This window comes from Cucurbita pepo, chromosome 12 (genome assembly GCF_057944985.1).
Source record: "Cucurbita pepo subsp. pepo isolate OVF chromosome 12, ASM5794498v1, whole genome shotgun sequence".
NCBI lineage: Eukaryota > Viridiplantae > Streptophyta > Magnoliopsida > Cucurbitales > Cucurbitaceae > Cucurbita > Cucurbita pepo.
In genome coordinates, this window is record NC_141809.1 from 1878584 (window position 1) to 1897611 (window position 19028).

The 19028-nt window shown below is 38.5% G+C and overlaps 2 protein-coding genes and 1 non-coding gene across 3 annotated transcripts; 1 reads left to right on the forward strand and 2 right to left on the reverse strand.

Moving 5' to 3' along the window:
* Positions 1-928: 928 nt before the first annotated feature.
* Positions 929-3000, forward strand: LOC111806498 (uncharacterized). Its single transcript, XM_023691841.2, has 2 exons — positions 929-2447; positions 2572-3000. Exon 1 carries the CDS (start codon positions 1154-1156, stop codon positions 2405-2407), a length of 1254 nt encoding a protein of 417 aa, XP_023547609.2. The 5' UTR covers positions 929-1153; the 3' UTR covers positions 2408-2447; positions 2572-3000.
* A 2070-nt stretch (positions 3001-5070) lies between these two features.
* On the reverse strand, positions 5071-17151 carry LOC111806496 (glyoxysomal fatty acid beta-oxidation multifunctional protein MFP-a). The gene is made up of 20 exons (XM_087129202.1): positions 16835-17151; positions 16193-16264; positions 11316-11381; positions 11179-11235; positions 11010-11077; positions 10858-10939; positions 10401-10456; positions 10107-10267; position 9945; positions 9418-9558; positions 9235-9321; positions 8907-9081; positions 8701-8822; positions 8466-8629; positions 8130-8384; positions 7922-8043; positions 7270-7391; positions 6967-7115; positions 6478-6616; positions 5071-5300 (listed from the first exon to the last, which is right to left on the reverse strand). The coding sequence occupies exons 1-20, from the start codon at positions 16935-16937 to the stop codon at positions 5265-5267; spliced, it is 2178 nt and encodes a 725-aa protein (XP_086985328.1). The 5' UTR covers positions 16938-17151; the 3' UTR covers positions 5071-5264.
* LOC147789802 (small nucleolar RNA Z247) lies at positions 15235-15374 on the reverse strand. The gene has a single exon (XR_015423298.1). It is a non-coding gene; the product is annotated as a small nucleolar RNA Z247 (small nucleolar RNA).
* Positions 17152-19028: the final 1877 nt, after the last annotated feature.

The following is a 19028-nucleotide window of genomic DNA, read 5'->3' on the forward strand; positions in this document are numbered from 1 at the left end:
ACTCACTCGATGTAAACCTAAATCGGGTCCAACATTAGGCAGTGAATTTACTACACACGATTGAGATAATCACTCGTAATAAAGCCAAAATGGAAGAGACAAAAAATGGAACTGGAAAATGTCATTGTGGACTCGTAAAGGGAATTGAGTAAACTGAAATAAGCTATGACGTTTGAGTCGAGCGTGATTGAAAACAGGAGAAATGAGGAGTTGGCATCTCAAATGGGCTGTTCTCGAGAAGCTACAAATGGAGTCTGGTAAGAAAAGGACTATTTATGTATGGATTTTTAAAGTAATTACACGTTAAAAATAGTTTAAAAACATAAATGACAATTATTCCCCTTCTAAAAAAAATATTAGTATTTAAAAAATAAAAAAATATAGTTCTCGAGTATGATTTATATTTTAACCTATGAATTATATGTATATATATTTAGCAAGGTATAGTTTGATTTTGACCTGTCCGCGCGTGATAGCTCTACCAGGTGTGGCGCTGGCGTGCAAATGAAGCGCTATTGGCGACAATAAATAGCTCACTGAGTGATGATTGATTCAGAGGAAAGGATCATGGCGCACCCGAACCGTGACATCCAACAGCAGAATTTCCTTGCATGCGAGAGACAACTATGCCAGCCATTATTCTCAGCTCGGTAAATTTCAAAATATTATAGTTTAATTTCAAAATTTGAGTTTAATTTTTCATAAATCTTATATTTTTTTTTTATTTGTTTAATTTATTCGGTCTAAAAATTTACATTTTTACCCTCGAATTTATAGTAATGTCTACTTTTAACCCTATGCATTAATTAATTTAATTAGTTTTCATTAATTGTCGTTTAATATTAAAATCAATTTAAAAAAAGACGCATTAAATTGTAAAAATTATTTTATTATTAATAAATATAATATTAAAAAAGAAAAAAAAAAATAGTGAAAAGGGTCAGTATTCCACGTGCTACCGTGAAATCTCTCGAATTGGTTTGCAGTTTCATCCCCACATTTCTCCCTTACTTCAATGCATTTTTCACTTTTCTTTTACTCCGTCTGAAATTTTTCATTTGTCTTCTTCTTCTTCATCATCATCATCCATTCCTCTCTGCCACTCTCTGCAACTTCCCATTGAGACGTTACATCTGCTTCTATTCCACCAACTATGATGAGGATCGACGCCATCAAAGCTCCGCTTCCGGCAGGCGGCCGCGGCAAGGTCGGCGTTGGCCTCGACGACGACATGGCTGACGGAATGCAATGTATGGACCATCCTTACCGGAGTAATCCTGGTGGAATCTGCGCCTTCTGTCTTCAAGAGAAGCTCGGAAAGCTGGTTTCGTCTTCTCTCCCGCTACCTATTCGAGGTTCGTCTTCTTCTCCTTCTTCTCCGTCGGTTGGATCTGAGAGTAATGTTGTTGCCGTCGTTGGCGGCGGAGGTGGCGGCGGTGGTGGTGGTGCTCCGTCGAATGCGATTTCGATAGGCGGCTCTGCTTCGAGAAGTGTTGATTTCAAAGTTAATAGGGTTGATTGTCATTATAATGATACGAGGCGGGCCCGGATCCCTTTTTTGTTGACTAAGAAGAAGAAGAAATTGGTTACGGCTGGGGCTGAGTGTAATCGAATGAACGACGTCGTTTTCAAGAGGAGCAAGTCTACGACGGCGCCGAGGAGAGGGCAGTTTCTCGTTGATGGCGACGACGGCGGCGGCGATTTTAGCCCTAGGAAGAGAGGGGGGTTTTGGTCATTTATCTACCACCACGCGCCGTCGTCATCCAAAACACTTGCGGCGAGGGAAGTGGAGAATAGCAACAAGGGCAATGGTGGTAATCTGGCGGCAAACGGCGTCATTTTAGAGGAAGACGAGAGTCCTAACAGCCATACGACGTCGTTTGAACGGAAGGTTTCGAGATCCAGATCCGTCGGGTGCGGTAGCCGGAGCTTTTCCGGCGATATTTTCGAGAGAATCTCTACTGGTTTCGGAGACTGCACGCTCCGTCGAGTCGAGTCTCAGAGAGAAAGCAAGTCGTCGAAGGGCTCCACCGTTGGAAACCCTAGCCACCGCAACGCCGCCGGAGTCGACCACCACTGTATCAAAGAAAGAGTAAAATGCGGCGGTTTATTCAGTGGATTCATGATGACTTCTTCCTCCTCCTCTTCATCTTCCTCCTCCTACTTAGTTTCATCCTCCGCCCACGAACTCAGCCGTAAACCAACTCCGGCAAGAGCAGCGGCAGCAGGGCCGATCGTAAGCGGCGGCCGGAGCAGGACCTGGGCGTGGGCATTTGCAAGTCCGATGAGAGCTTTCAAGCCATCAAATTCAAAGGATCGAAAACGGTCAATAATCAGACAAGCAGCAGAAAACAATCCAACACCGGATTTGAACGCTATTCCATCATTGTTAGCCGTGAGAAGCTAAAACGAAAACATCCACCGCTTCTCTGTTACTCTTTTTTCCGGTGAGTACAACAGTCAGTCAAAATCAAATCACATCGCCATTTTTTCCGATCAAAACACCCATTTCTACAGTGATTTCAACTTCCATTATTCTGTGCCATTAATTAATCACTTTCTCCAATGCAGTTTGATGAGTGGCTGAAGATCCACGGGAATCATAAGGCGCCTTACCAAAAACCAGGTGCGTTTAGATTAAAGCACAGTGGATTTCCCCACTTCTCACAGTACAAACTTAAAAAAGATAAATGAAAGAGAGGGATGAAAGTTTGGATCGAATGAAAACATAAAATGAAATTTGCTTTGTCTATTTTGTCTATGTAATATCAAATTTGTAACTTGTCAATTCTGAATGTAACGTTTTCTGTTTTTTTTTTTTTTTTTTTCATGAATAAAGAACAGTAGAATTTCCCCAAATAATCACATGTGGGCACGTGCATGATAATGGAATAGACAGCTAGTTTTAACTGTGAAGTCAAATATAATTAGACAACCAAACAAACCAAACCCCCCAAAAAAATAATAACCCATTTTGTCACAAATTCGTGTTTATTTATATATATAAAAAAAAAAAAAAAAAACACCAATTTTTTCCAAAATTATTATTGACATTTGAGATTATTATTTTTTAAATGAAGGAGTGTTTTGTAATTTAGCCAAAATTCATGGGCTAAATAATATGCCCTCTAGTTCTAGCATGACTGTGAGGAAAAGAGAAGGTGACAGACATGGAAGGATAGCTGGTTCTTATACGGAGCTACAGGGTTGGGGTGGGGGGGGGGGGGGGTCAGATTTCAGAATATAGGATAGCTCTTAGCTGTGACTCTAGCAACTTATTTCACAGAGGGGCAGAAGTGGGAAATTATGGGGATTGGGGGGTTGCATGGAAATGGAAAAGAAGTGGAGGGACTGAAAAGCAAATAATTAAAAGGGAAATGTCAGAAGGGGGGAGGGGTTGCATGGAAATAGAAAGGAAGTGGAGGGACTGAAAAGCAATTAAGGAAAAGGGAAATGTCAGAAGGGGGGGAGGGGTTGCATTGAAATAGAAAAGAAGTGGAGGGACTGAAAAGCAAATAAGGAAAAGGGAAATGTCAGAAAGGGGTACGAAGTGGGGAAATTATGGGGATTGGGGAGGGTTGCATGGAAAAAGAAAAGGAATGGAGGGACTGAAAAGCAAATAAGGAAAAGGGGGAAATGTCAGAGGGATTGGGGAGGGAGGGGGGGTTGCATGGAAATAGAAAGAAGTGGAGGGACTGAAAAGCAAATAAGGAAAAGGGGAAATGTCAGAAAGGGGGAAGGGAGGACGGGGGTAGGGCTATTATTGCAATCAGAGGAGTTGAGGATGGAGACATGACTGAGTTGAGAGAAAGAAAACAAACTAAACAAAGCTGCTGTGAAAAATATGAATTGTGAACTCCATAATTTAATGTTGGGAATGTCATTCATTTGTCATTTGGGTGTGGGTGCTCTACTTTTATTTTTTCACCTTTTTCATTATTATTATATATATATATATATATATATTTATAATGCTAACTCTATTGTTTTTCAAACAAAATAATGATGATAATAATAATAGATCCTACCTGAATTTAATTTGAGATCTTCAATCAAATCTATCTCGATTTAATCCAATTGATTCTTGATTCTGACAAGTTATGTAATTGTTTCTTAGTCCCACCTAATTTTAATGGAGTTTATAATTAAATAATATTCTCTCCATTTGCATGAAGTCTTTCAAAACCAAAACCATGAATGACTCTTCTTCAAAAGTAAAGCCATGAGAGCTTAAGCCTTTCTATTGGTACGAGGCCTTTTAGGAAAGCCTAAAGCAAAGCCATGAAAGCTTATGTTCTCCATGTATGAGGCATTTTGAGAAAACTCAAAATAAACCCATGAGCTTATATCTCTCCATTGTTACGAGGCCTTTTGGTTACCTGAAGCAAAGCCATGAGTGCTTATGCCTCTCCATTGTTACGCAAAGACATGAGTGCTTATGCCTCTCCTTTGTTACGCAAAGACATGAGTGCTTATGCCTCTCCTTTGTTACGCAAAGACATGAGTGCTTATGCCTCTCCTTTGTTACGAGGCCTTTTGGAGAAGCTTAAAACAAAATCATGAGAGCTTATGTCTCTCTATTGTTATGAGGCCTTTTAAACAAGCTCAAAGCAAAGTCATGAGAGCTCATGTTCAAAGTGGACAATATCACACTATTGTGGAGAGGAAACAATATCATATCATTGTGGAAAGTCATATTTGTCTAACAAAATTTACTTTTGAAATTGCAACATTTATCTTGGTTCGTACCACTAATAATGCAAATAATAATAAAAAAAATATAACTATTTACAAACTTGCGTCCTAAAATGGGGGAAAAACTATTTTTATCAAACTGGATAAAAACAAACGAATGAAATAGGCCAACACGGACAATTTTTAAAAATAAAACCATCAGGACCTTTAAAATTCAAATTAAAAAACATCTAATAAGAGAGGACCACAACTTTCTGCCCCAAAAAAGGAAACAAAAAATAAGGAAAAGAAAAAAGAAAAAAGAAATTAAGACGTGCTAACATGCGCATCCAAGACATTAAGACAAATGAAGAACTTTCAAAAGAATCCAAAAACAAAAACATAAATTTCTGTTTTCTTTTTAATTGATTATTATTGATACGTAGAAGTTTGATTCATACCTGTTTGTCATGTCATTCTAAGGGCCCCTTAATTATGAGTTCCTCACATACACAATGGATAAACCCAAAGCAAGTACTATTGGGCATCTTTATGATTTTATTCAAAGCTTTTTCGTTCGATAAATCTTCTTATAAACGAGATTTTGAGACACTCGAAGGAGAACTCTGCAAAATGTGATACAACAAATAGTCAACTTCAATATAATTCAACCAATTATGACCCATGCTCTTAATCAAAAGATTAGTAGTCTACCCACTAAGAAAAATGTAAATAATAAAATTTTCAATTGTCTTATATGCTATTGTGAGAACTGTCATTGATATTTGGTACTATACCCTATAACACATGTCAATGCACATGGACATAAAAGGAGGTTCGTGTTTATCAAATATATTTGAGGACCCTTTTCATTCTAAAGGAGTGATTAGTTCCATGTACAAGTAGAGTTCTAACTGATCAAGTAATAATCGATATTTGATTAAATAGTTGGCATGGTTAGTTGAGAGTGTTTTTAACTGATAAAATTATATTTTTAATTAGTTAAATGTTGATGGTTAACTTCAATCTAGAAGCACTTTTGAGTTGAACTCACTTATTTTTCCTAATTACTACCCAATAACTTATCTTCTTTCGTTAAAGTCAGCATAACTCAACGATAATTGACATATATTACCTCTATTGAGATCGATCGAGAGATCCTATATCGGTTAGAAAAGAGAACTAAGCACCGAACCTCGGAAGGAGATGGGTTGTGAGATCCCACATCAGTTAGAGGGGAGAATGAATGATTCTTTGGTGGAAACCTTCTCCTTAGCAGATGCGTTTTAAAAACCTTGAGGGGAAGCTCGAAAGAAAAGTCTAAAAAGGATTGGTTGGAGAGGAGAACGAAACATTCTTTATAAGAGTGTGGAAATCTCTCCCTAGCAGACGCGTTTTAAAAATCTTGAGGGGAAGCTCGAAAGGAAAGCCCAAAAAAGATAGTATCTACTGGCGGTGGACTTGGACTAGTTCAAATCTCCATATCTCCACTCATCGTCCAAAAAAAAAAAAAAAAACGAAAAACTCTAATAAGTATCTCTTCACACATTCTTTTACTACCTTCTCTCTACACACTCACTAGCTTCTCTATGTAATTTCTCACCAACTGCTCTCTTTCTACACCATCTCACAATGCAAACAATCTCTCTTACCAATCTATGTTTAAACACTTTCTTTCACTAATTTTTTTTTTTCATTTTTCATAACTTTTTTATAATTGTCATTATTTCCATTCATAGATTCGTCGTGTTAGAGTATAAAAGATATGTCATTTAGGGCTGAGTAGTGGTTAAGATAACTCACCAAGGTTGCGCCCTGAGCAGCTCGTTCAGCCAAGTAAGCACAAGGCTTAAAGAATCCACCATACAGTTTTGACCATTCCTCCAATCTTGAATAGATGTATTTTGATCCAAGAGAATCAGCCCAAAACATCACTCCTCCCCTGTGATCATCAATAGTAATTCATTAAGGTCTACTAAATTAACTTGAGAATATCTGCTAAACTAATTTAATAATTATAATAATCAAATAAATTACAAAATATATAGAAACAATAATAAATGGAAAGAGCAATCAATGAATTTAAGATATTTGTCTATAATAAAAGGTCCAATATTATACTATGGTAAATCGTAATAAAAGTCAAATATCTATATATTTGCCTATAATAAAGGTCCAATATTATACTATGATAAATCGTAATAAAAGTCAAATATCTATATATTTACCTATAATAAACGATCAAATATAATATATATGTTAAATTATCACTCGGAACTAAATGAAACCAACCTGTAAGGTGGAAAACCCATGCCCATTACACCAGCAATGTCCAAGTCGGCTGCTTTCACTGCTATACCTTCGGCGAGTACACGGCACGCTTCATTCACCACAGGGAAGAATATCATCTCGATGATGTCCTTCTCTGATAACTTTGCCAGCTGCACTCATACGATCACACAAAAGGATGTGCAATAGTTCAACAATAAATCGTTACATAGAGCTTTCTAATGGCAGAAGTAAACACTTTTCAGGTGTAATTTTGGTATGTATATCAAGCAAACTACACACAAACAGAGAGAGAGAGAGCGAGACCTTAGGGTCTACAGAAATGCCAGACATGCTCCTAGCCTTTTCAATATACTTCTTTAACTCCGGATCTGGCTTGGACTTGCGGTTCTTGTCATAGACATAAAAACCTTTCTGAGTTGTTTCACCTGAAATTTATACCATGACCAAGTTACTTTTTAAAGAAGTGTCCATGTCTAAAGGAACATGATTCCAAAAGATCCCAATCATTAACGTTAGTCAGCCCTCTCGAATAGACTGAGCAGTAATGGTAGGCTGCTTTTGGCAACCTTGCTATACTTCCAGTTAAATGAAGATACCTAACAGAATCATTAATAAAATATCTTCGGGAAGTACAAAGTTCAACACAATTCTTTATGGGAAACATTCGCACTCTTTATGAACACCAATCGAGAAGAGATTACAAGAGACTCTATAGAAACTAATAAAAACATTGGTGGGGTAGAGGGTATTTATAGCAGAATCTAAACAATTTATTCCTAAAATACCTAAATAATTTTTCTAAAATAATTAAGTATCTATATTCCTAAAGTACCTAAATCATTTCCTAAAATACATAGACAATTAGCTCATACTTTATTGCTAGTGATGATATTTTAACATGCAATGCTAGCGAATCTTAGATGCAAGCGTCAAAGTTTAAGGGGTGAAACTCTACCTGCTCTCTTATCCTCTTGCATAAGAGGAATTATCATAGATTTGAAGGTTCTATCAGGAAAATTCTGAACAAACTGACCACCGGTTGCTATAGCCACACCAAAACCAACAAGATCAATCAATCTAAAGGAAAAGAACCAAAGTTAGTTGAAGGTAGACAATGAAAAAGCATGGAGTTGAACCACAAAATTCTTTTATGTATTATAAACCTGAAGGGGCCCATTGGCATTCCAAACTTAGAAATTGCCCTGTCGATCTGATATGGATCTACTCCATGTTCTACAAGTAACAATGCAGCTTGAGTATATGGGAAAAACATCCTATTGACAGCAAAACCAGTGCAATTGCCAACAACAACAGGCGTTTTCTTTATCTTTTTTCCAACATCTACCAAATCAACAATTACTTGTGGAGCTGTCCTTTTAGTACGAACAACTTCCAATAGTGGCATAACGTGTGCTGGACTGCATCAGAAGCATAAACTCAATGGCTAACTGGCTAAGCCAAGACAATCATGAATGGTAGAGAGGTATGAATTTGCAAACCTGAAAAAATGAGCTCCGACAATTCTATCGTGAGAATGTGTTCTTTCTCCAATCAGCTCTAAATCTATTGTGGAAGTATTGGAAGCAAGTATGCAATGTGGAGGGCAATATTTCTCAAGATCAACCAAAATCTGTTGCTTCAGAGAGATGTTCTCTATAACAGCCTGTTACAAGCACAACCAAATTGACATTAATGATTGATACTTTTTGTGCGTGAAGAAGACATGGGAATTACCTCAATCACCATATCCACATCTTTGAAACTTTCATAGTCAAGGACGCCCTTGAGTAGGGAAATAGCTTTTTCAAATTTTTCTGAAGTCATTTTCCCCTTGCGGACTCGACTTTGTAGATTAGCTAACATGTTGACATAGCAAGCCATAAACAAACCAAATAAGAATATTGAAAAATTCAATCATTAGTAGTAAATTCCTGGCTTACCTCTGACTCTGCCAAGACCAGCCTCCAAAAATTTATCATTTACTTCTTTAAGAATCACAGGATAGTTGCTAAGAATCAATGCTGTAGCTATCCCAGATCCCATTAATCCTCCACCAACAACAGCGACTTTATTAATACGTCTTGGTGTCAACCCAAGATCAGTAACTCCAGGTACCTGTTATATTTGGAAAAAAGGAAGCAATATGAACAATTAAGACAAACGTCTAACCTCATAACGTATAAACAACGGTTGTGTCTTTTTCTCAAATCCTGAAGTAAAAATGAGTTCAACCGATCATTTATTTTTCAGTAAATCTTCATCTCAAACCTTTGTTGTTCCACGCTGAGCAAAAAATATATGAATCAAGCTTTTACTGGTATCAGCATGTAGAAGTACTTGAAAATCTTCAATCTCCTGCCATAAGCGTCAAAAAGAAATTCAGGAAGGTTAATTTGGTTTCTCTTTTCTTCAATAGAAAATGGAAAATGACAACATTAGAAATACAGAAACCTTCAGAAGTCCAGCACAGGGACCCGAGACTACACCCGTTTCAACAACATCAATGCAAACTAGTGGATGTCTGAGATTTGGAGCCTGCTTCCGTATCTGAGCTCTAGCAAATTTAAATATTTCTCTAGCATCACAAAGAGACTCTTGTTAGACGAACACGACTCTCCACAATGGTATGATATTGTCCACTTTGAGTATAAGCTCTCATGGCTTTGCTTTGGGTTTCCCCAAAAGGCCTCATACCAATGGAGTTAGTATTCCTCACTTATAAACCCATGATCATTCCCTAAATTAGTCGATGTGGGACTTCCATCATCCAACACCTCCCCTCGAACAAAGTGCGCCTCCCCTTAATCGAGGCTCGACTCCTTTGGAGTCTTAGTCATTTTTGACTGCCTTCGAGGAGGGGCTTGGCTCCTTTTCTTTAGGAGTTCTTTGTTCGATATTTGAGGATTTGAGGATTTATCAATCTATTGGCACGACTAAGTTTAGGGCATGGCTCTGATACCATGTTAGACGAACACGACTCTCCACAATGGTATGATATTGTCCACTTTGAGTATAAGCTCTCATGGCTTTGCTTTGGGTTTCCCCAAAAGGCCTCATACCAATGGAGTTAGTATTCCTCACTTATAAACCCATGATCATTCCCTAAATTAGTCGATGTGGGACTTCCATCATCCAACAACTCTAACTTATCGGTCCTGTGAAGACTGATAATCCATGGTTTCCTCCGCTCTGAGATATCCAGTGCCCATTTGCGTGCAGTGCTGATCAACTCTTCAGAAGGGACTATAGCATCCACAAGTCCCAGAGAAAAAGCTTCTTCTCCTTTGACTGGCTTGGAAGTCTATTTAAGCATAAACAAGTATGGACGTGTTGAAAGTGACAGGTAGAGAAATAAGCAGAAGATATGTATATGGCTAATGAAGCTATTCTACAGCAAGGTGTCAAAAATCCAAAGCATGAGCTACTAATCTCACCAGCATCATTTCTAAAGCCTTTGAAAGACCAACAAGACGAGGAAGTCGCTGTGTTCCTGATTAATATAGAAGCTTGAGATTAAAAGGGCAAAAGAAAATCGTAGAAGGTTTCAAAACAGTCGGCTCCTGTTGTTTTCATTATATAATATTCAAATTCTTTTCAGCTCATGCAAATATTAAGTCGTTACTAAAGGATCTATTCTATTCATCCACTAAACATTACGAAGAACATTGTGTACTATCCTATCAACAGGATCCAACTGAGAACACAAACTGTAATTTGTTAATCCTTCATTTTCAAGGTGAAGTACAACTAGGTAGACTGATAAGATCACAACTGCCCACACCTTAAAGTAAAGTTCGTTTGGGTGGATATACATGACAACGGCTTAGATAATCAACTAGGAGAAATAAAAACAAGAAAAAGAACTACCAAGAAACAGTGACACAGACATACCTCCAAAACCAGGAATTAATCCAAGCTGAAGTTCAGGTAATCCAAACTGTGCAGTTTTGGTTGAAACTCGTGCATGGCATGCCTAAAAACCCAAAATCATAAACGATTTTTTTTCAAAAATTTAAGAGTCTAAGAGATGTAACCAGACATACCATTGCCACCTCTAACCCTCCACCCAAAGCAAGTCCATCAACTGCAGCAACGGCTGGCTTTCTAGCAGCTGAAAAACATAACTAACAATTAAATACTGTTTCTCTCTCGCTCGCTCTCCAAGAAAGTTGGAAGATGAGAGTAAATTAAACAAACTGAGTGGAAATATACCTTCGAATATGTCAGTGATCACATCCACGGAAATGTAGCCAGGCCGTGGTTCCACCGCTAAAAATCCATTAAAAAGATGTCAACAAAAGTTTTTAGAGTAAATTCTGAGACAATGGGAGACAGACATCTAAACCCACCCTTTCCACCTTGCAGTCCACCGAAGGCTGTTATATCAAAGCCACCAGAGAACTTTCCCCTGGCACCTGCTCCAATGATGTAAAGGCTTAGAACATCTCTAACATTTCTGATTGTTAGATTGAATGGCACGATGACCTATATGGGTCACGACCTCATGTATTTATAGATGCGTATAATGAAGATTACATTCCAAATCTATGATTTGGTAACAAACCATAAAATCATAGATTTGGTAACAAACCCTTCAAATCATAAACTAGTAAATCTTAGACTATTTTAGTATATACAGTTATGATCTATTTTAGGTTTAACACCCCCCCTCAATCTGGACGATGTACTACTAAGTTCAGATTGCGCCTAAAATAGCTAAAAGAAGGAGCTGGCAGTGGCTTTGTCATGATATCGGCGAGCTGATCCTTGGAAGATATGAGTCGAACATCAAGCTGACGAGTCGATACTCGTTCACGAACGAAGTGATAATCAACCTCAACATGCTTCGTCCGTCGATGAAAGATTGGATTGGCGGATAGGTAGGTGGCACCAATGTTGTCACACCATAGGCTAGGCGCTCGCGCTTGCGAGATCCCGAGCTCACGCAAGAGAACTTGGATCCAAATTAATTCGGCAGTGGCATCAGCAACCGCCTTATATTCGGCTTCCGTACTAGAACGAGAAACTGTCGATTGTTTCCTCGAACTCCAAGAGATAAGATTGCCACCAAAGAAGATCACATAGCCTCCAGTGCTTCGACGATCATCAGGATTCCCAGCCCAATCAGCATCTGAAAAGGCACTCAACAAATCAGTGCTGGACTTTGTAAGACACAAACCCATATCAATAGTGTCATGTAGATAACGGAGAATTCGTTTGACTGCCGCCCAATGTATAGAAGTCGGAGAGGACATGAACTGACACACTCTGTTGACACAGAAGGATATATCAGGACGTGTCAGAGACAAATATTGGAGAGCACCAACGACACTTCGATAGCGAGTAGTATCCTCAGGTGAGAGCTTTTCACCACCATTCAATAACAACTTCTCACTGGGAAGCATAGGTGTGGGCACACCTTTGGAGGTGAGCATATTGGTTCTGGCTAATAAATCTCGAATGTATTTATGTTGTGTCAGAATAAGTCCACTAGAAGTATGGCGGACCTCAATCCCAAGAAAATAACTCAAAATACCAAGATCCTTGACGGCAAAATCATCCTGAAGCTGTGTAAGAAGTTTCTCAGTAGCCGTAGAAGATGAGCTGATGATAATAATATCATCAACGTAGATGAGAATATACATCTGAATGCCCGTTTTGTTAAAAATAAAAAGAGAGACATCAGCCTTTGAAGGTGTAAAATCCAGCTGTAATAGTTTGGAGCTAAGGCGAGAAAACCAGGCACGCGGAGCTTGTTTAAGGCCATAAAGCGACTTATCCAGCTTGCAGAGATAACCAGGGTGTTGAGAATCCACAAATCCAGGGGGCTGCTTCATATAAACATCTTCATTAAGAAGGCCATGAAGAAAAGCATTTTGAATATCAATCTGCCGAATAGCCCAACCACGAGAAATAGCAAGAGATAATAAGAGCCGAATGGTAGTGGGCTTAACAACTGGACTAAAGGTATCATCATAATCGACGCCATACTGCTGTTTAAAACCTTTAGCAACCAGGCGTGCTTTGTAGCGATCAATAGAGCCATCTGGCTTTTGTTTGAGTTTGAAAACCCATTTGCAATCAATAACGTTAAGACCAGCACGAGGAGGAACTAAGTGCCATGTCTTATTTTTTTGAAGTGCCTGAAATTCATCATTCATTGCCTGACGCCAGAGGGGATGCTCCATAGCAGTAATATGTGAAGTAGGTTCAGAGGCAGAAGACCGAGCTACAAGATATGTTACTGTTCCATCTGTACGCACCTTGGGTTTCTTGATATTGTGCTTCAATCGAGTACCATACGGATGAGTAGTAGGTGCAGAATCCACATTTGAGGGGACGGCCGTATCAGCCGTTGCGAGGGGAGCAACCGATGCTACAGCAGTTGGTTGACCAACGGCCGAGGATTCGACCGGGCATTGCGCAATATCATCTGCTGGCGGAGAAGCCGATGCCTCAATCATTGGCGGAACAACCAACGCCGATTCGAATGGCAGCGACGCGGAGGATTGTTGCGGCAATTCCGAAGCTGATGTAGACACCAAATTTTCTGCATCCAAAGAGTTAGTAGGCCCAGACATATGCATGTGATCATTCTCCAAATTAGTACTGCTATTACCCAAATGCAAGGTGCACAAATCAGGGGCATTATGCGTCGACTGCATGATTGGGGAAGAATTAGGTGAGGCTCTCTTGAATGGAAAAACATTTTCATCAAATATGACATCTCTAGACATATAGACACGACCAGAATCGGTGTCAAGACACTTATACCCTTTATGTGAAGAACTGTAGCCTAGAAAGACACATTCCTTTGATCGAAAAGAGAGCTTTTGTTTGTTATAAGGACGAAGATGAGGCCAACAAGCACACCCAAAAATTTTTAATAAGGAGTAATTTGGTGGGGTATGAAAAAGAAGCTCTAAGGGGCATTTTTTATCGATGACACGAGTAGGAAGACGATTGATGAGATATGTGGCTGTAAGAAACGCGTCGTCCCAAAATTTAATAGGTACATGAGCATGAGCTAGAAGGGCTAGGCCAGTTTCAACAATATGACGATGCTTGCGTTCAGCAGACCCATTTTGTTGATGTGTGTGAGGGCACGAAACACGATGACCAATTCCAAGGGAACGAAAAAATGTGTTGTGAATTTTCTGATATTCCCCACCCCAATCAGATTGAACCCACTTGATTTTAGTATCTAGGAGGCGCTCAACATGAGCTTGGAATTGCAAAAATATACGAGGAGCTTCTGTACGATCATGCATCAAATAGATCCACGAAAATTTACTGAAATCATCAATGAAACTAATATAATATTTAAAACCCCCAACAGATGGAGGTGCAGGGCCCCAAACATCCGAAAAAATAAGTTCCAAAGGTGACGAAGACCTATGGGAAAAACTAGTATATGGTAATCGATGACTCTTTGCTAACTGACACGCATTACAAACTGACAAAGATGACTCACTAGCACACGAAATATTATTTAGACGCAAAATGGATTTTATTACTTGAGATGAAGGATGTCCAAGACGAGCATGCCATTGGGCGTGAGTAGTAGATCTGCTCACCAAGGCGTGCTTGAGATTATCGACATCGGATGGCTTAATAGGATAAAGACCAGATTCACACCTCCCATTTAGGAGACTTTTCCTCGACTGTCGATCCTTTATAGAAAAATGCCAAGGATGGAATTCAAAAAATACGTCATTATCACGAGAAAATTTATGAACAGAAAGAAGATGTTTGGAAATTTCAGGCACATGCAAAATATTACGCAACGCAAGAGGACGAGTAGCAGTATTAATTAGAGAATGACCAGTATGCAAAACACGCAAACCTGCTCCATTGCCGACTTGAACTTGTTCACCTCCATGATAACGTTCACGCACAGCGAGACGATCCAGGTCACTGGTGATATGGTCCGTAGCGCCTGTGTCGCTGTACCAATTTGGGTCAATCTTGTAAGAGGAAGTAGCCGCCAGTGCCGTAGGAGGAGCAGAAGAAGGTTCATCTTGATAGGACTCATCCATCCTATGCCAGCAGCGGATAGCAGTATGCCCCACTTTGCCGCAGATCTGGCAGGAAGGACGAGCAGAAGGGCCACGACGATCACCAGCAGGACGAGAGGGTGCATAACCTTGAGAACGACCACGACCGCGATCCCTACGCCCACGATTCTTCTGCTGACCACCACGACTAGCATAATTGGCAGAAGATCCAAGATTTAACTGAAGTTCAGCCTGGTGTTGTAGTTGGCGAGCTTCATACGTCATTAGATGTGCAAACACATCATCAAGGGTGAGGGCTTCACTCTTGGTAGTCATTGAGGTGACGAAGGGATCATAGTCAGGGCCAAGACCAGCGAGAAGATACGCGATCACATCATCATCCTGCAAGGCAGAGCCGGCGGCGGCCAGCTCGGTGGCTAGCCCTTTGATCTTGCAAAAATAATTTGCAGCAGATTGATCTCGTTTCTTGGACGTGGCAAGCTCAACACGAATCTGAGTAGTGCGAGCACGAGTTGACGATGAAAACATCCGCTGCAGGGTATCCCACGCCTCCTTGGACGTAGTAGCGGCAACCACATCATGAAGAATCTCCTCAGACATGGAGGAGAGAAGGCCGCTAAGGACTTGTTGATCCTGATCATACCACTGATTATAGGCCGGATTAGAGACCAGCTCAGCACCAGCAGCAGTTGAGGAAGGGATCAGCTTGGCAGGTGCAACATTGGTGCCATCGAGGTAGCCCATAAGCTTCGTACTCCGTAGGTAGGGGAGGAGCTGGGCACGCCATATGATGAAGTTGTTTTTGGTTAGACGAATTGTGACAACATGGTGTAGAGGGATTGGATATTGTTTAAGGCCAAAAGTCGCCATGGTAGTTGAGACGGTGTTGGAGATGGTGGATGGAGAGGAGGAAGAAGACATGGCGAGGAGTTTAAAAAATAAACCTTGGCTCTGATACCATGTTAGATTGAATGGCACGATGACCTATATGGGTCACGACCTCATGTATTTATAGATGCGTATAATGAAGATTACATTCCAAATCTATGATTTGGTAACAAACCATAAAATCATAGATTTGGTAACAAACCCTTCAAATCATAAACTAGTAAATCTTAGACTATTTTAGTATATACAGTTATGATCTATTTTAGGTTTAACACTGATAACTCCCTTTCAATGACGTATGAAAATTGTTTCACGCTAACCTGTAACAACAATTGCCTTCACATCTTCTCTTTGCAAAGCCTGTTCATAACTCTCTTTCAAGCTGAATAATACTAAATTACAAAGAAAGATGAGTAATGCTCTTAGTACAGATAAATACATCAATAAGAAGAAGAACAACAAAGAGCCAGATGTCAGTCTACAATTTCCCAAGAATTAATACGAAGTCCCCAAATCATAAATCTCAAGCAAGTGAAGTCGTCGTATAATTCATAGTTGTAGCAATCGAACGCAGTTTTTTACAACTAATCCCAAATTCTTTCCAATTGTTATTCATGCACAGAAATTAGCCATTCTCAATTAAAACAACACTCGTAACACAGATAAGTGTAATTATTGAACCTACGGCTCTGTCGAATCAGCCATTGCCAATTTGTCATGTGATTGAACCGTTTTAAATCGAAATAAGATGATAATCATAATATACGCAGCTCTTCGTTCATTTATGTAAATTCAAGTGATTCATTGAAAAAAATGATATGGAAGAAACGTTGGAATCACGAAATCTATCAAAAACGAATTCAACACAAGAAGAAGACAGTGATCATACTAGAGATCAAAATAGATGAATCGAGTAAAATCACACCGCATAGAAGGCGAGTATGAATAACAGAAAATCATACCATCAAAAGAAAGTGAGTTGACTGGAGGATTAATGATCGTGATAAGAGCGACTCCATCAGCTCCAACCTCCAAAGTCGTTCTTCCCTTAACATTGCTAGCCATTTCTCAGTACAGAAAGCAATACAGTCTCCCAAAATACAGATTGGATATTCTTTTCTGCAACAAAACACGAAGAATTCGAGGGAGAACCAACGGAGTTTTGTCACGTATTTCAGATTCAGAAGAAAGGCGCTTAGCTTAGCTTAGCTTTCGATCATGGAAATGGCGTTTGTTTCTTTTGAAACGAAACTTTCAAACTACGAAATGGAATATGTAAATTTAAGAACCAATGAATAATAAGTTTAAGAACTGCATTGATTGTCCTACGCCACGATCCCAAATCTTCAAATAAACAACACGCGTTTGAACAGAGCGTGTAAACACGCTCCTCATTTATCTCAAATTAAATGTTAAAATAATCTAATATATATTTCAACTTTTAATTTAAAAATGATTGACAGGTTCATTTATTTTCACACTTTTTCAACTTTTGAAAGCCGAGTTTCTTTAGGAGTTCTTTGTTCGATATTTGAGAATGTGAGGATTTACCAATCTATTGGCACGACTAAGTTTAGGGCATGGCTCTGATACCATGTTAGACGAACACGACTCTCCACAATGGTATGATATTATCCACTTTGAGCATAAGCTCTCATGGCTTTGCTTTGAGCTTCCCCAAAATGCCTCATACCAATGGAGTTAGTATTCCTCACTTATAAACCTATGATCATTCCCTAAATTAGCCGACGTGGGACTTCCATCATCCAACAAATGAGCCAAGCTTTCTCGAAGGCAGTAAAAAATGACTAAGACTCCAAAGGAGTCGAGCCTCGATTAAGGGGAGGTGTTGGATGATGGAAGTCCCACATCGGCTAATTTAGGGAATGATCATGGGTTTATAAGTGAGGAATACTAACTCCATTGGTATGAGGCATTTTGGGGAAGCCCAAAGCAAAGCCATGAGAGCTTATGCTCAAAGTGGACAATATCATACCATTGTGGAGAGTCGTCTTCGTCTTACAAAGATCATCGTACCATTGTGGAGAGTCGTCTTCGTCTTACAAAGATCATCGTCATTGAAAAAATATAAGGATACAGACTGAGTTGGATTGTAAAAATCTGGGTTGATTGGGTTGGTCATTCAAACAATTGGAGCAAAGTTCATAATCCAATTGAAAAAATATAAGGATACAGACTGAGTTGGATTGTAAAAATCTGGGTTGATTGGGTTGGTCATTCAAACAATTGGAGCAAAGTTCATAATCCAACTCAACCCAATCCTATATTTTTTGGGATAGATTCTCAGGTTATTTTTTTTAATTATTTAAAAAAATCTTATTTATCCATGGTATATTATATATTTTATTAATATCTGAAATCTTATAAAACTTAAATATCAAATATTCACAAGCCACAAAACATAGCTAATTATTATAAAAGTCAAATATTCTTAATTTTTCATAATAATTTTAAAAAATATTCTTAATTATTATATTAATAATTAAAAATTCCATAAATACACCAAATGCAAATGAAATCGTTTATAATTAAAAAATTAGTCTGAATTTTAATTATCTGTTCGAAATTCTTAAAAACTAGGAACGTGTGTTCACGCTCGCTTAGAGCGTAGCGTAGAAGTGTACAGATCAGCCACGTCATTGATTTGTCAGATGATATCATTAAACAAATAATTTTTTATTTTTCCATATGCCTTGTTGTCATTTTCTGACTGGCTGTTGTTATTTACATTTTCTTTTTTTGTTTCTTGGAAGTCGCGAAGAGATTGTATTGGAATTCGGAAACATGAATTATTAATATGGATAACAAAAAATAATAAATATTTATTTTTATATAAAATTTATTTTTTTATTGTAAAATTATCATTTTTATTAATTTACTTTCTATTTATTATGTTTTAGTTATTGTTAGTTAGGAGTTAATTTATAGAAATTAGTTAAATCGTAAAATAACTATCCCATTAGAAAATAAGAAATATAAATATTTTAAAAAATTTATAGAGGCGATAATAAATATTTTTTTTCTTTCTCAGAGTAAAAAAAATGTATCCAAATTTGTTAAAATTAAAATTATAATATATATAGGTCTCAGCTAAAAAATACGAGATAATAAGAGAAGTGACTCGTGTATTTTTTA

Excerpts from the sequence above, each read along its gene's own strand:
- LOC111806498 (XM_023691841.2), top strand. The coding sequence starts at position 1,154 with ATGATGAGGATCGACGCCATCAAAGCTCCGCTTCCGGCAGGCGGCCGC.
- LOC111806496 (XM_087129202.1), bottom strand. The coding sequence starts at position 16,937 with ATGGCTAGCAATGTTAAGGGAAGAACGACTTTGGAGGTTGGAGCTGAT. Across the intron at positions 8,823-8,906 it reads TGGTCTTGGCAGAGTCAGAG|CTAATCTACAAAGTCGAGTC; the intron begins GTAAGCCAGGAA and ends TCAACATGTTAG. Across the intron at positions 7,116-7,269 it reads GCATTTCTGTAGACCCTAAG|CTGGCAAAGTTATCAGAGAA; the intron begins GTCTCGCTCTCT and ends GTATGAGTGCAG.